The sequence below is a fragment of the Rissa tridactyla genome, chromosome 2 (genome assembly GCF_028500815.1).
Source record: "Rissa tridactyla isolate bRisTri1 chromosome 2, bRisTri1.patW.cur.20221130, whole genome shotgun sequence".
Lineage (NCBI taxonomy): Eukaryota > Metazoa > Chordata > Aves > Charadriiformes > Laridae > Rissa > Rissa tridactyla.
Genome location: NC_071467.1, coordinates 105388378 through 105405359, shown reverse-complemented (window position 1 = coordinate 105405359; position 16982 = coordinate 105388378). Strand labels below are relative to the sequence as shown.

Here is a 16982-nt window from a genome sequence, read left to right as displayed (position 1 = left end):
TATTACAAGCTTCGGATTGTTCTCAAAGCACAAAAGAAGAACCTTTGTTAGTACTTCGTTTAGTATATAATGGTATTAAAATGTATTAATTGGAAGATCTCTCACTACTTCCAAAATATAGAAGCTGTTTGGAGCTGACAAACAGAGTGCAGTGTTTTTTGTCCAGAGGTTTCAAAATGCAACCCTATGTATACCCACTTATGGGTGTGGGTATTTAACTCCAGAGCCATTCGCATGGATTAACAAAAGTGACAAAGCAAACAGGTGACCTAGAAATGGAACTTTCTCTAACCAGCTTTCTCTAGCACTGTGCAGTGCCAACTCAGTCTGGCTAAACGTACAATATGCAACAAAAGACACACTACCCAATGGGCAGATGTCCAAACATGTCCAAGGAAATATACAAATCCACAAGATCTCCAAGACATTTGAGGAACTGCCATTTCACTTCCAAGTGTCAAAACGGAGGGATCTTGTAAACTGTAATGTTACGATTTTACAAACTCCAATTTTAGTTTCAGCTCTGCCTTTGCACAGCGTGGCAGAAAGGGGAGATGGTCAACTGCTCTTTTACCAGAACATTTACTTTTTTTCTCCTCTCTCTCCCTCCTACGCTTTTTGTAGCACTATGAATCGCTTTCCACAGCCTTACTGATCTACATGACTCATTGCTTGAATTTTTCAATGCATTAAATAATGGTCAACCTCCAGATTTTTAGTACTTTAGGCAACTGCTGCTCTCCTTAGATGGAGGCCAAGCAGTGAGGAAGAAAAGTCATCTGGTTGCTCACAAGAAAAATTAGTCAGACTTAATGTGAAGACCAAGGCCCGTCCTGCCCCATATCCCCATTGCAGACTCCTAATACGACGTCTTGTCCCCCTCTCTCTCTTAGCCAGTTTCAAATTCTTTTGACCAGCTTCCTCCTACTGTTGATAGTTTGGCAGTAGATGATAGGACAGAAAAGAGAATGCTGAATATCTGCTAGAAATTTTGCCTCGGTTTAAGTCAAATCATCTTCACCGTGATCAGTATTTTGTCCAGTGTTAGCAGAAAAAAGGTCAAGCAACATACAGAATATGAAAGATACCAATTTCAACTCTTTTGCAATTCATACAAATCTTGCCAGTGGACATTTGACAGAATATTATATTTTTTCCTTTATTAAATTAGCATTCTTAAGTTGTGTGAAAAAAAGACAAACTCAGATCAAGAAAATACCTGCATAATAGATATAATAGATATTTCAGCAGGCTTAATATTTTAAAGAATGAGCCCTGTACATATAAATTTTTAGATATGATATCATGCACACTAACAGAATAGAATATAGAATATTTTCCAATTTTTCTTTATATAAACCAAATATACACGAAATTACAAGCAGTTGGTTTTAGCTTTGTTCTATTCCATACATTCGACACTTAGCTTACCTAAACTTAGAAGTTCAAACTTCCTATTTCTTCTGCAACCATGCTAAAGATAAGATCTAAACACATTTCAAAAAATTATACTTCAAGATTTGCACACCTCCTGTTATTTTTCTTCTTATATCTCCCAGCAAATGAGATGGAACAAATATTTATATAGTGCATGAAAAATGCTCAACTAGTGAAGGAGGTTGTCTGATTACTGTATTTCATACTGTGGTAAGGAAACCTCGCCATCTTTCTCACCAGGGTACGTACAGAACTGGAGTAGGACAACTGTGAACTCCTGGAATGCAAACCCGGCATAGGTTGTGCTAGTCCATGTATTTTCACAAGGGGCTGAGTTTTGTTTAGCAGGATAAACAGGCAACCATGTTAGGTTAGAAATACCAAGCCTATTCTCATTTGCAGGACGAGAGGGATCAGGGAAAAGACAAGGTTTTGAATTCAGAACTTACCTGAAGAGAAGCAATTCTATCAGATCACTTGTCTTGTGCTTCCAAATCAATTAAGTAGTCCCTGATTTTCAGAACAATTAACCCCAAAACCGGACGATGAGTTAGTGAGTTATTTATTTTAAAACAAGTAGAAATCAAAGCAGTTGGTGCCTAACTTCAAGATATTTACAGGTAGACTAGAAACAAACTGGAAGCACAGTAAGAGCTGGAAAATCCTGCCATTTATGTGGAAGGGAAGTGAAAATTTCTAAGGTGATTTCTCTATCAACTACTGAAAAAAGGCTGATGGTATTGTTTGATTTGCAGTGGACGTGTTTAACCCTGACAAGAAGTGAGATATGATTCAGAAGACCACTGGAAAGAAAGACTGTAAAACACACACCAGTAAGTTCTGACTTCCGCACAGTTATTCAGTCACTTACAGTGGTCATCAAAGTTTGAAATACACTTATTACAAGTACTTGGCTTGCAAGTGCTTGGCTTTTGGCTGCCTGAAAAGGAATGAGGAAAAAAACCAACCCCACAGTTAAAATATTTTAATTGAATATACTAGGCAAACATCTCAGAGACTGAAAGGCTTGCTTACTGTGCATTATATTATCAATCAATCTCACAACAGTCTTAGAGTCCTGGACTGTTTCCCCTTCAGTTCCTCACCTACATTTCAATCAATATATATTGATCTGTTTCTCCTTACTGCCTGAGCAGCGAAGGGGAAGGCAAGCAGTAGGCACTCTCTTACTAAATCCTTATAACACTGACTAAATGAGGGAAGGAAGTTAGCAAAGATACGCGCGGTAACTGTAGGAAGGTGAAAAATATACCCAATGCAGGTAATATTTGGGAATTTGGCCTTAGTGTAATAAGCATGATAAAAACATGACTAAATTTGAGCAAGTTTCAAGGCAGACAGAAAAAGGTACATTCTTGATGTTGCAATGGCCTAATTCTACACGTAAGACACAGTGTGACAGACTTAAAAAAAGAGTTTGTAGGGATCCATAGCATCGATAGAAACAGTGCTTTAATCAGATTTTGTCTTTGAAACAGCAAAATGATTTTAAGAAAAGCATTTCTAAACTTTTAAAAGCAGAATACCTTGTCTCTGCTTATGAGATTATCAATTCTAGTAAACGGTTGCTCTGATAAAAGATATGGAATTTTAAATGTGTAATGACTGTGCATGTAGGAAATACCAGCAATTCTTTTTACTATGGCCAAGCTACCAAAAAACAATACCAGAAAAACCCATTCCCTCCCGCTAACCCCCAGAATTTTTTGTTTCCTTAATCTAATAATTTACACATCGGCTTTGCAGAGATAACAATGCTGATTCTGGATGACATGTTTATGCTTATTTCTATCAAAGACAGGTACAGATTTATTCAAGTTTTTCGTAGCACATTTTGCACTGCTGGGTAAATTGTAGCTGCAAGAAGGTGAGAAAGTAAGGTGATGAAGAAAAAGTAGACCAGTGACTTGTGTTAAAACCAGTTAAGAAGTCATCAAGTGTTCTAGCAACAAACTGTTACTCAAAGGAAAACAAACTGTGATCCAGTAGGTACCCCTTCTAATAATTTTGTATCATATGACTCAAAATGTTTGTTTTATTGGTAAGAGCGTCAGTATCATAAGATAAGAGGAAAAACATCAGCTAGCATAGCTTATCTTCCTCTTGTCCAAGTTAGAACTATGTTCATTTTGCACCTTCCCCTCTCAATTGTCAAGAGCATATTTCAAGTTTATGAAGGGAGAAAACATTTTTTTCAGATTTTTTTATGCTTACTGACTGAAAGCTAAATATTACTCTCCACGCTCCCTCAGATTTTAGGTAGCATGTGACATGCCACAGAATTTTGTGAATTAAAATTCTATTGAACAGTATTGGAAACTAATTAAACCCCCATTACAAACGTCTTTCTTTCACCTCTTTGAAGCCTCCTGCCTCAAACCAAATCAAAATGTGATAAGGTCCGTGTACCTTCCTCAGAACAGGAGATAAATCTGCTGTCTAAAAGGAATCTCAAGCTCCATCTTCTCCGCAACTCAGTAGAATTACATCCTAAGACAATCATTTACAATGAAACGTTCTCTAATATCCAGAAGTATATGAATTGCCTTCCTCAGAGTTGGATGTTACAGGGTGCTCTTTACAATTCTTATAAGTTGTTGGTAGTTGGTGCAGAGAAGGCAGAGGAAAAAAAGGCGCATTACTATTAAATTGTTAATGCAAAAGCCCAAGAAAAAAGTCACACACAAAAGCTGTCCAACTCTTGGTTCATAATTTGCCCCCATTGTTCACAAAGGTGTTCCCTCCCTGCCAGCTTATCTCACCTTCCTTCCCACTGTTTTCTTGGCTGTTTTGCTACAGTCATCTGAGGAACCTTTTTTCCACCGGTTGCAGCGTGACCACCACTTTCTGTGAAGAAGTTTGTTGCTTTCTTCTGGTGCTGAAGGACAGAAGGGCTAGGTTGGTTATTGCCAGAGCCCCCAGAATTTCAGTGCCAATCCAATCCCAGCTAGTTAGTTGCAGAGGTGTTCAGGACTAGTGCAAGTAGCTAGTAGAAATAAGTTGATTACTTTGTACTGGTTGGCCTGTCATTCCCTTCCCACCTCTAAAATTAACCTGCTACCCATCTGCCTAATAGAATTCAATGAAAAAGCCCCCACACCTGGACCATTGTCCAGAAAAAATGATCTGTCTATACTAGGTTTAAACTAGGGGACACCTCTTGCCCTGGTTAAAAACTGAAGTGTTTTACAGTCAGAAGAGATATCACATGTACAATGCTGAGAACAGTTGCCACACCGTGTTTTTGTTTTGTTACCATGACAGCAATTACCATATTTTGAAGAAAATGACTGCTCACTGACACAACAAAAGGACAATGGGAAGGTGTGTTTTCTTCACCAGTCCAGGAAGTCTCATTGTGTGCCCAAATGCAATTATTTCCTATGATGTTTAGGCAAAGTTATTCTTCATCAGAAACAGAACAGCAGCTAATCTGGTGAAAAACTCTAATTCTGAAAGGAACAATGTAGAGACACAGCATTTTTAGGACTTTGCCTCTTCAAATATCTGTTAAAAGAGGCAAAAATTTAAGAAGAAAAAAATTAAGAGTCTCAGTATTTCTTATATTTAAATCCTTCTGACAGCTAGAACTTAAAAGCACTTTGCCAAATAGGTGACAAATGTATGTTTTGGCCGCATTTTCTTTTATACTTTTATTAATGTTAGAATCAAAACCTCTTAGTACATTCTATATCTTTGGTACGTAACAACAATATTTTGAAAATGGCATAAAAATCAGGCCTCACAACCGCTAGTAGGATTCTTCTTGCTAGCTTAGATCTACCTTTTCTTCCAGAGAGAGAGTGAAATGGGAAAACACCTGAATGGACAACCTGATCTGCCATCTCATTCGAGAATTCCTGAGGAAGAAATGCAGCACGCTACTGGGTTTACAGGTCTCTGTCTTCCTTTCCTAGATCTCTCCTGCATTGTAAAAGCAACTTATACTAACACATATGTTTCACAGTCAAGTCATTCGCATCCATCTTAATTTGTAGATTTGTAGGACATTTTCAATACAAAACAGACATTAATATATAATGAATTTAGCTTCTTTCACTCGAACTTACATAAAGCATAGGTTATGTGATACATGGTATTGTGACTGTGGCTCCTCTCAACATAGAGACTAATCTCTGTTGTGGGACGTGACGCAGTTAAAGCACAGGTCCTCAACTGATGACACAGAGGATGCACACAGTTGAAAAAACAGGACTGCAGACACATCAGAGCTTCAGCAAGGCTGTTAATTACTCAGATATAAAGACATGGTATTAATCAGAATCCTGTTTTTTCTGGTGTATATGTTAAACTTTTCTTTCTTTTTCAAAAAAAAAAGAAAAGGGACACAATTAATAGGCTATTTTCTTAAACCCATTGTAAAAAAAGTTAAGCATAAGACCTACAGCTGTGCTGACTACTCAACCTCTGTTTCAATAAGAATTACAGTGCTGTCATAAGAGTGCTCCATTGACACTATAGCATTTCCTAGCAACAATCTATGTTTTGTACATAAAAAAGTGGATGAAATACTGCCTATCAGCGGTTTTTTTCTCATTATGTTATTAAACCTCCCTCTCTCATGTGAAAGGAAAAGAGTCTTATTTGGACATAATGCAGAACTTCAGACCGTGCTCTGTAATGTACTGAATTACCAAAAAACAAGCAATCAGATGACAAGGTGTTTCATGTTATCCAGTTTGACCCTTCTAAAAATAAAGTTAGTGTTAGTTCATAAATCCACTCCAGATTCACTGATTTTTAATCCTGCAATGGACAGAGTGCCCCATAAGCAAACAGAGAGCTGGGCATTCTGCTTTTCATAGGGCTACTTCTGAAGGGTTTTTCCCTGCAAAAATAGCATCCAGTCTATAAAGAATGTTTCATCAAGTCTTCTATTTCGAATAATAAATCCCTAGTAACAACGGCAGCATACCTGGATTGTCATACGTTACTCCTGCAAAGCAGCACTGAATGCACTCCAAGCACATAATGGCAGCCCAGAATAACCTGTTTATGGTATTACTGTAGGATACCCTGATGTCTATAAGCAGAGAGATCTGGAGCACGATATGCAGTCATGGAGATGTATGGAGTTTTGCTTTGTATATTTGTTTCCTTTATCAGATATATGGAGGAGGAACTTCACGCTGCCTTGGCTTCTTGCAGTTTCTTGGAGAGCAAGACAACCCCTCACCTGCAGTTAAGTGATGGGCCAAGAGTTGCTCAGAGCTCATTTCTTCCTGCACTGCTAGCTGGGCTGTAGAGTAGGTAATGAAAGTGTGCACGGTAAAGAACAATTTTTTAATTCAAGTAAAGATCTGCTTTCTTCCTCGCACGTTATTTTTTAAGTACCTGAAAGGCTTATGATCAACAAAACAAAAAGGAGGGGGAAAAAAAAGGCTGTTTTACTAATTTTACAGTTCTACTGTTACTTTTACTCTTTTACTGTTTACTGTAGGGTACTTCCTGTGATTAAGATTGATCCTTCAACTGCAATGCATTCATTCTCTCCCAGCTGCCAAACCATTGTGGCTCTTCTCCCTCTCCTGCCCCATGTCCCTTTTCTTCCAGCCACCACCTAGCTGAAGGATCATTCAGAATGTTATTAACTATAACATGCACACACAGAGATACGTACTCACGTGCCCTCCTGCAAGATGGGAATGAACATAAACCCAACTAATAAACCCAGTGCTACAACATTCAAGTGAGGGTTTAATCTCACCGGGAATAAATGTCATCCCGTTGGAGATGCCCTAGCCTTTACTTGTAGCATAATTAGTGAGGTGGGTGGAGATTTTTCCATCCCTCCCTTTATTTGGACAGTTTTCCATCTGTGTGGCAATAATGGTATATAGACTCCAAATGCTACTGCAGTCAGGTAGATAAAAAGCAGCAAAGCAACAAACTCAAAAAGGAACGGCACGGTAAGGACCGGCCATTCACTCTGGAATGTAGGGGTGGAGAAATCATATTTCTGCTGGTCAGCTGTTCAGGTCTTGTCTGTATTAATCTCTTGTCATAGCAATTCACCTGCCAGCAAGCAAAGAACTACACGCCTTTAAAAAATGCTCCTGTGCTTTTTTTTGCCTTTTTTTTTTTTTTGAGAAAAAGAGGCATGTTAGAAAGATATTTTTTTAATTTATTCTTAATATTTTCATGTAAATTCTGTCCCTATACTTAGTTATCTCAAAAAAGACAGTGGAGGAAAGTTGCTTCATGCTGAAAGATGTTTGCAAACATGTACAATATATTCTTAAACTTCCCTTTGCTGTCAATGAAGATGGCTGCGCTAAAGCATGGTATCGACAACAACAGTCAAAAAAATTTAAAATTTCACAATTATGTAGACACTCCTCCATTTTCACTGACATATTTCTATCCTGTGGAAAAACAGAACTAAACTGATTTCTCTTACTATTGCTCCCATCCTTACTTCAACACAACTTTTCATACAGCAGTTATTAGAGGAAAAATAAATTGCAAATCAGTCTCCGATGTTTCCTCAAAATCCATTGGTGCATTTAGAACAGATGCATTTCATTTTCTCAATTGTTATAGAAACTCTGTGTTGGTTTTAAAAAACATCCTGGGAAATTCAACTCTTCAGTTTCATTGAAATTCAACTATTTCAATGGCAACATCAGAAACATGAATTCAGACAGATGGCAACTCACATAAAGTTCGTTGATTTATGGTGCCACCTAGCTAGAAGATTTTATGCATGTCGTGTTACAGATTTAAATGTGTTGCCATGATCATACAGTCCTCTTCCAAATGAGCTAAACATGAAATGTCTACCAGATGAACTTCAAAAAACATCCCTTTGTAGTGTATCTGGGATTACAGTTAAACAGAGAGGTAAGTATACGTTAAACGAAATCATGGTACTAAGTAAAGTTTTTCAAATTCCTAAAGTTTATATGGCACTGTAAGATTACAGGCCATTACTGATTATTTCAAAGCTTTTCAGTGTATGTTAATATGAACTTACAACCTGCATAGACAAGAGTGAATGAGACATGGCTTAGGAATTTCTTTCCCTTCAAATAAGTAGCAACAGAACTGGCAAAATTGCTTCCTAAAGCTTTTCTTGAAATAAAACAGAATCACTTCTGAGTGGAGTTCCTCAGGGGTTGGGACTGGGACTGGGCCTGGTGCTATTTAACATCTTTGTTGGTGACATGGACAGTGGGGATGACTGCACCCTCAGCAAGTCTGCTGATGACACCAAGCTGTGTGGTGCAGTCAACATGCTGGACTGAAGAGATGCCATCCAGAGGGACGGGCTTGAGAAGTGGGCCCATGCAAACCTCATGAAATTCAACAAGGCCAGGCGCAAGGTCCTGCACCTGGGTTGGGGCAATCCCAAGCACAAATACAGGCTGGGCAGAGAATGGATTGAGAACAGCGCTGAGGAGAAGGACTTGGGGGCGTTCGTTGATGAGAAACTCAACATGAGCCGGCAACGTGTGCTCGCAGCCCAGAAAGCCAACCGCATCCTGGGGTGCATCAAAAGAAGTGTGGCCAGGAGGTGATATTGCTCCTCTACTCGGCTCTTGTGAGACGCCACCTGGAGTACTGTGTCCAGCTCTGGAACCCTCAACGAAACGACATGGACGTGTTGGAGAGAGTCCAGAGGAGGGCCACAAAGATGATCATAGGCCTGGAGCACCTCTCTCATGAAGACAGGCTGAAAGAGTTGGGGCTGTTCAGCCTGGAGAAGAGAAGGCTCCGGGGAGACCTTAGAGCAGCCTTCCAGTACCTGAAGGGGGCCTACAGGAAGGATGGGGAGGGACTCTTCATTGGGGATTGAAGTGATAGTACGAGGGGTGATGGTTTTAAACCGAAAGAGGGTAGATTTAGATTAGGTATTAGGAAGAAATTCTTTACTGTGTGGGTGGTGAGGCACTGGAACAGGTTTTCCAGAGAAGTTGTGGATGCCCTATTGCTTTAAGTGTTGAAGGCCAGGTTGGATGGGGCTTTGAGTAACCCAATCTAGCAGAAAGTGTCCCTGCCCACAGCAGGGTGGATGGAACTAGATGGCCTTTAAGGTCCCTTTCAACTCTAACCATTCTATGATTTGCAAAATGCAACAGCATACCACCGGCACAAGGACAGGCGTATACACAAACAGCCACAAGGAACAGGAGTGAGAGATTCTCTTTAAGCTTGAGAATCAGTAAAAATGCACTATTACAAACAAGTCGAACTGAAAGAAGTCGCTTCAAGCACATATTTTAAAACTCCAGGAAACTCTTTTCTTTTTTTTTTTTTTTTTTTTTTTTAACCAGAGGCTGCAAACTCAAGAGTCCAACCTTTCTATAAAATATAGGAGAATGAGATTTTTCAAAGAAAAATGAAAGCTTTTCTTGAGGCATTTAGTGTGCTCAGTCATGTGTATCGGCATGTTTAGCAAACAGGCTACAAGTCAATGTCTGCCATTTATGGAGAGAAACCACAGCATGCAAGCAAAAACATTTGTATTTGCTTCTGGGAAGAAGTTTTGTCTTAAAAGCATTTTTTCCCTGCAGAATGTAGGCAGTAGGCCTGTTAAAATTACTGTCTAGCCCCCTTAGGACTGCAGTTAGAGATTGCTGTGCGTGACTGGCATCGCTTAAGGGTCAGATAGGCTGAATAAATAAGCAAATCTTTCCCAGGCACAAGGTGCTTCCTGGTGTAGCAATGATGCGAAGAATATACAGCCTTTTATACATCTGGCCCACAGAGCCCATAAAGACCGATTTACAGAATTTCGGGAAGTTTGAACGCATTCTGTCTGAAACTCAAGATGAAGATATCAGATAAGACACTGTATGTTATTTCAGTTTTCAATAGTATACACAGAAGTTTAAGCAAAACCCCAAACAAACCAGCACATTCATCTAGAGGAATATTTTAAACGTTGTACTGTGGAATTTTATTCAAGAGCTAAAGTAGGCAATTCAACATAAGTGTTTCAATAAAGATTTCCCCACCAACTGTAACTATTACTTAGAGTGTATTACAGGAATCAATTTATATTTACTACACAATTTAAGTATGAGAAATCAGACCTACTGTACTAGAGGACAAAACCACATTAGTTTTAAAGACACCTTCCAATTAAAATTCCTTTAGGGAGGTACAGACCAAAAGAAGGCTGTGTGTCCATGTAATCACTTTCCAACAGTCAACACTGCCAAAGTGCAGCGGATCATCCAGGTTACTTCCAAGAACCCACAGATGAATCACAATGCATGAGCAGCAAAGCAGCCCAAACACATTACCATACACACATTTCTAACAACTCCCAAACGGAAGAGCTTGCTTCAGCATTGCTGCGACTGATGGGAAAATACAGGTGCAGCAGAGGTAGCGATTTAAGTTATTAACAACCAAAAACTTAAGCACAGAACTTTTGCACTTCATCTAGCACAGATTCCCTTTCCACAGCCGCAGCTCATCCTTGGAGTATGCTCAAAAGCTCGGGGAGAATACATTAGATATGAGAGCAGTTAGAAGAAATTGGAGCAATCTGAAAAAAACAAAACAGCTCATATTTTTACCAAGCATTCCTTCGACCACTTATCGCTTAATAAAATTCTGATACAAAAAAGGTATTAGAACAGAGAAATATGAGTGTAGAGAGTGAAACATAATAGTAATAGTCAAGTACAGTTATTGAAGTTTGAGTTATGATGTACCATCTCCATTCCCAAAAGGGAAAAAAAATTAATCAAGCAAACAAATCCTAAAAAGTACCCTTATTTCACATTTCAATGGCTAATCACTAAGGGAAGAAAGGGAACCGTATTCATGACAACTTCAAATCTCTCAACACAATTACATAGATCTTCCAAGATGTAGTCACACAGAGAGGAATTTCAGCGTTAACCTTCTAGCTCATACCAACAGAAAACAGAGTAGAAATGGGAGCAAAACTTCTCTTTATGAGACTTTAATTGTCCTGCTCAAACAACTGCTCCTAACATTAGCTTTTGTTTTTCCCACCTATCATGTGGATGGAGGAGCAAGACGGGAGATCTCCGTACCCTGATGCAGACACCAGCACACACGCAAAGAATGTGCAATGCTCCCCTACGTGGCCATTCTCTCTGCATAAGGATTCCTCAGCTGATATAACAGACATAGTGCAATGTCTACAAAGAAATAAAGGCATACATATTTGCAAACAAAGCTGGGCAGAATGTGCATCACTTTCCCAGGAGAATCCACGCTGGAAGAGTATGGCACCCCCTGCTTCCCAGGCAGACACAGTCATTTTGCTCTTACTGCTTATTTCAGCATTTATTCTTGCAGGACCTGCAAGCTCACTACTCAGACTGTAAGAAGGCCCAGCTCCTCCTGAAAATCTTGTGAGTGCAGAGGAGACAGAGGGCTCAGCAGAAGAGATGTAGGTGGGGCTGGCAAAGGCCTCTGCTGACCTGGTGCTGGGCAGATCTAGAGACCCCGTGAAGATTCCGGAGCCCCTGTGCTGAATGAGGAAAATGCCGTTGAGGAAAGATCCCAGGACTATGCTGCTCCCTGAATCATCCAAAGGATCGGATGGAGTTGAGACCACCTGCCAACATTAGATGCGTTGGGGGATTTGCCTGAAGGCACAAGTGTGCTTTACAGCAGGAGCAGAATTCCAAAGCAGTCACCACCCAGCTGCCCGGGGAAGATCAAACCCTCGGTTCCAGCTGAGCTGCAAATGGGTGTTTCAAAACGCAACTCTGTCCACACTCTCCATTTGCTCATGATTTTAAAAACAGATAAACATGAAAGTAAATAGGGAAACAGCTTGTGCTACAGACCTATGCATCACTGAGCTCAAGCCTGAATATGCCATGGAATGGTAGTCTCTCCTTTTCTGCGTTTGAGAACCCTGTGTTGCTGTACTTTGACTAATTAAACTTTTTGTATCATTCCAAGGTCTATATCAACTTCATTGTTGGTAATAATTGTTTTGTATTTCCTTATATTTTCCAACCAATATCTTTATTCATCATTTTATTCCGTATTAACTTTCTGAACAACCTCTATAAGGATCCTGGGACTAAAGAGATATGAACTGAAACTTTCATCCTCTGTTTAGGCTATAGATTCTTGCCCATTTCAGTGTCTTCAAATTAAAAGATCCCAAATCTTCACAAAATTCAAGCTACTGAGCTCTGTGGCACGGTAAGCCAACTGGTCCCTGTATCCCATTACCGAAACTGCATTCCTGCAAAACAGAACCTCTGTTACGGACAGTAAATTTCCCAGTTTCATTCCACATAGGTCATGGTTAAATGTGACAAATATGCTTTCAGTTCTCCCAGAAACAGAACTGTCTTGTGAAAGGTCTACCCTATCGTTTAACTGAAGCCAAATCAAGTCATGCTTCTTCAACCCAAAAATTTCCGAAAGAAGTCTCTTCTATTACTCTCATAATCAAGTATAAAATAGTTATGAAGAGAGCTGGCTCAGCAATTCTTCAGTGAAAAAAAAAGCTTTGTGGAAATTTCATCCAGAAACGTCTGGATTAGCTATTATTAACAAAATTTGTTCTCTAACCTTTCTGGAAAATTCAAGTCTTTAATAATAACGACACTTCCTAATAGTGTTAGAGGTATCCTCATCTATACCTGAAAACAGTTTAGCAGTCTAGATGAACGTTTAAATAACATTTCAGTAGAACCTGTCATCTTTCCCTGGACTCACCCAGGCAGACTATGAAAAACTATGCTTGACTGAAGTCATGCTATCAAAATGTTACCATACGGTATTATCTTCACCCTAAAGAGAAATCCCTAATCTTCTTTAATCTAAATGATGTTTTCTCAACAGCATTTACCAGTCAATATCCACATTACCAGTACAATTATTACTTAGATCAGAACTCTCCATCTAGTCTGTCCTACTCATAACTGGCATTCTTGCCTTCATAGTGCAATAAAACTAAACTGAAGATTGTATAGCTACTTTACTTTTGAGAGGTTTCTTATCATTTATCATAAAAAGCTCTTCCAGAAGGCTATAATCTCAGGCCCGTTCAGAAGGATGATCTCATGGTTATAGCAGATAAATTACAGACTCTTAGAAAAAGCTACATCGAAAGGGACCTCTGGGGTTCCAGCCTCCTGCTTCAGTCAAAGTTAGCTTCCAAGATAGCTCAGGGCCTTGTTCAGTTGAGTGCTGAAAACCTGTAAGCACAGAGATTCCATGACCTCTCTGGGCAACCTGTTCCTACGCTTGACTATTCGCACGGTGAAGAATGTTTCTCCTTATCAGATTTCTGTTGCAACTTGTGCCGGTTACTTCTTATCCTCTCACTATGCACTTCTGGAAGTACCCGGGTCTGTCTCATCCATAGAAATCCCTTAAGGGTTTTCTTTCAATAACATTCTTTCTAACTGCAATTATATTTAAACCCCACTGCCCCTCCCCCACATCTCTGCTTCCGTATAGAACTGAATTGCTTTGTGATGCAAGGCAAGTTGTTACGAACGCCCGACTCTCAATATATTCTCTGTACTTCTGTTTTCCAGAGTGCTTGATACGTATGGACAGTTTCCCCAGTCTGGGATTTAGGTACTCCACAGTTTCACAAGAAAGCGCACGTACAAAGAGGAGGAGCAACCGTACACAAACATCTATGCAAGTTCTTTGCCCAGTAGGAGAAAAGTTTATAGGATTTTTTGACCTCACCATGTCGTACGTCTTCACAGGTGGAAAGGAAAGGAATACAAGTGAAAATAAGGAAAAACTGGAGTACAAGTGAAAATAAGTTTTTGTAAAAGGGCAGTCTCACTGTCGAAGAGACAAGATGAACCTGTTTGGTGGCTTTCTCCTGAGAGAAGACCTTCCTGCCCTCACAGACACCATTTGTACTCACATTATTAAGGATTTTGCCAAGCTTGAATATCTGTGTGGACATGACTCCTTTGTATGCATAACATTATTTTCTTCAGAATTTAACTTTCAGTACAGGTTCCTTATTGCTGTCTCAAAAGAAGAAGCTGCCACAGTTCTATCTTTGGATTAGGCAATACGAGATGGAGTAGCAAGTACTACAGGAGACATGCACCTATTTAATACCTCCTTGTGTATGACATTTATTGCTAAGGTGTATTTCTGGTAGCTAAACAGCAAAAAAATAAATAAATCCATTTGTATGTTCAAAGGGCATCTCATCATTTTTTGTGATTACAGTGAATAGTTTTGGATCTGAGAATGAAAATGTTGCAAATTGTCAGAGAGATGCTACAGTTTATTTTCATCTCTTACAGTGATGCACAGCAGGGCACAAGCAATCTAGGAGATTTCTGGAGTGCATTGACAGCAACTTCCTGACATAGGTGGTGGAGAGGCTAACAAGGAAAGGTGCTCTGCTGGACCTGGTACTTCCATACCCCCAACCAGTTCTTCCTCACTTCCTTAGTTCCTGTAAGCTTTGGACACAGTGAAGATGGGATGGTGGAGTTCAAGACAGTAAGAGGGGGTAGCAGGGCAAATAGCAGGAACAATGGACGTGGATTTCAGGAGAACAGGCCTCTTCAGAGATCACCTCGGAAGAATCCCATGGGATATGGCCCTAGAGAAAAGGCGGGGTCCAAGAAAACTGGTTGATATTCAAGGATTACCTCCTCCAAACTCAAGAATGGCCCACCCTGACAAGTATGAAATCAAGTAAAGGTAGCAGAAGGCCTGCATGGATGAGCAAGGATCTCCTGACCAAACTCAGATAAAAGGAAATGTACAGGAGGTGAAAGCCGGGGCAGGTGACCCAGGAGGAGCATAGGGATGCTGGCTGATCATGCAGGGATGGCATTAGGAAAGCTGGTGCCCAATGATACAAAATTGAGGAGTGAGTGATAGACCAGATGGACGTGCTGCCATTCAGAGGGACCTCAACAGGCTGGAGAAGTGGGCAGAGAGGAACCTCATAAAGTTCGACAGGGGAAATCCGAAGTCCTGCAGCTGCACTGGGAGCCCACTGGCTGGAAAGCAGCTCTGCAGGGAAAGACATTGGCATCCTTGGTGGACTAGAAGTTGTTCAGGACCCAACAGTGCACCCCTCACATCTAAGGCAGCCATCTGTGTTCTGGGCTGCATACAAAATAGCTTTGCCAGCAGGTCGAGGGAGGTGATTTGTTAAAGTATCTTACCAAAATCCATGTTTCTGTTCAGTTTTAAGGCAAGACACAAGAATGGCGTATTGCCAGCCTGAGGGGTATGCTGCAGAGTTTTGTTCTGAGCGAACTCAGGTCTCAGGTCCTTTGCAATTCTGACAGCTCATAATTATAAAGGCTTTGATATTGTCCTGGGTTGAGCAACACAGGACTAATTTATCTTCTAATGCTGGGGAAAACTCCACTTTCGGAAGTCTCTAGTGTCTGAATTTGTGAAAATATTTACTTTATAGCCAGCTAGGCTTCAGTGTTTTCAAGCCTTGCCAGGTGCAGGTACGAGGAGGAGCGAGGACTGGGCATTTGACCAAAGCCGGCCAACAGGATTATTTCATACCATGAATGTCACATTCAATATAAATTAGGAAGTTTGCTGCATAGTTTCTCTCTCCCTTGATGGTGGCAGTCCAGAGAAACTCCTTGCCCCAGTGCCAGAGCCCCGAGCCCTTCCCTTCCTCCCGAAGCCGTTGCACTCGCAGTGTCCCACATTTACTGTCCACTGCTTGGAGTGCACAGCTTCCTACTGATAGAATTGGCTGAGTATAATTCTTGTATATCTTATATTAGTTATCAGGATTAATACTGGTTCTTTAGTATTATTGTTAATTATTTAGTCTTATCCTATTAAATCTATTTATATTTCAACCCTTGTGTTTCCTTGCTTGCCCTGATTCCCCTTCCCGGGTGGGGAGGGGTCATTGGGTGATAAAATAATTGTCTAAATAACAATAAATTGTTATGGGTTTTCTCAAACCATAACAGCTATATAACCATCTTTGCCAGGCAAAGCGGATTTCAAGAGCTCTATTTCCTGATCCTCACTCTTTATTTACAGCCTTCAGGTGGGCCAGCACTCCATTAACTGTTTTGCAAAACTGACTGAGTAGAGGGGAAGCAAAGAATCATGGAACAGCTGGAGTTGGAAGGCACCTCAAAGATCACCCAGTTCCAAACCCCCTGCCATGGGCAGGGATGCCTTCCACTAGACCAGGTTGCTCAAAGTCCCATCCAGCCTGGCCTTGAACACCTCCAGGGATGGGGCATCAAGAAGAATGTTTGAAACTCAGAAATTTTTGTCCCAGTTCAGGTGGAAGTCCCACAAATTACTTGTGGCAACAGAAAGAGCAGGCAGCTAGTGAACAGATCTTCCTGTCTAGACTTAATCAAAGACTTTGATATCAGTTATCTGACAAACCTCCTCCTTGGTTCCTGGAAAGTAAATTAATTTTGTTTACAATTACACGTGGCATGATGAAGGCCATGCAGAAAAATTAAAGCAGCAGAAAAATTTGAACAAAACCTCCTAGTATTTCAGAGTTAGAAAAGCTAAGGAAGCTAATTTTCTCCTGGCAAGAACAAGATACT

The 16982-nt window shown here is 40.3% G+C and overlaps 1 protein-coding gene across 1 annotated transcript; it reads right to left on the bottom strand.

The window, feature by feature from the left end:
- Window positions 1-3185: 3185 nt before the first annotated feature.
- Window positions 3186-7891, bottom strand: LOC128905093 (palmitoyltransferase ZDHHC1-like). Its single transcript, XM_054190576.1, is given in 4 exon segments — window positions 3186-3286; window positions 3289-3364; window positions 7229-7408; window positions 7880-7891. Coding segments are annotated over 4 exon segments (369 nt in total).
- Between the last annotated feature and the right edge of the window lie 9091 nt (window positions 7892-16982).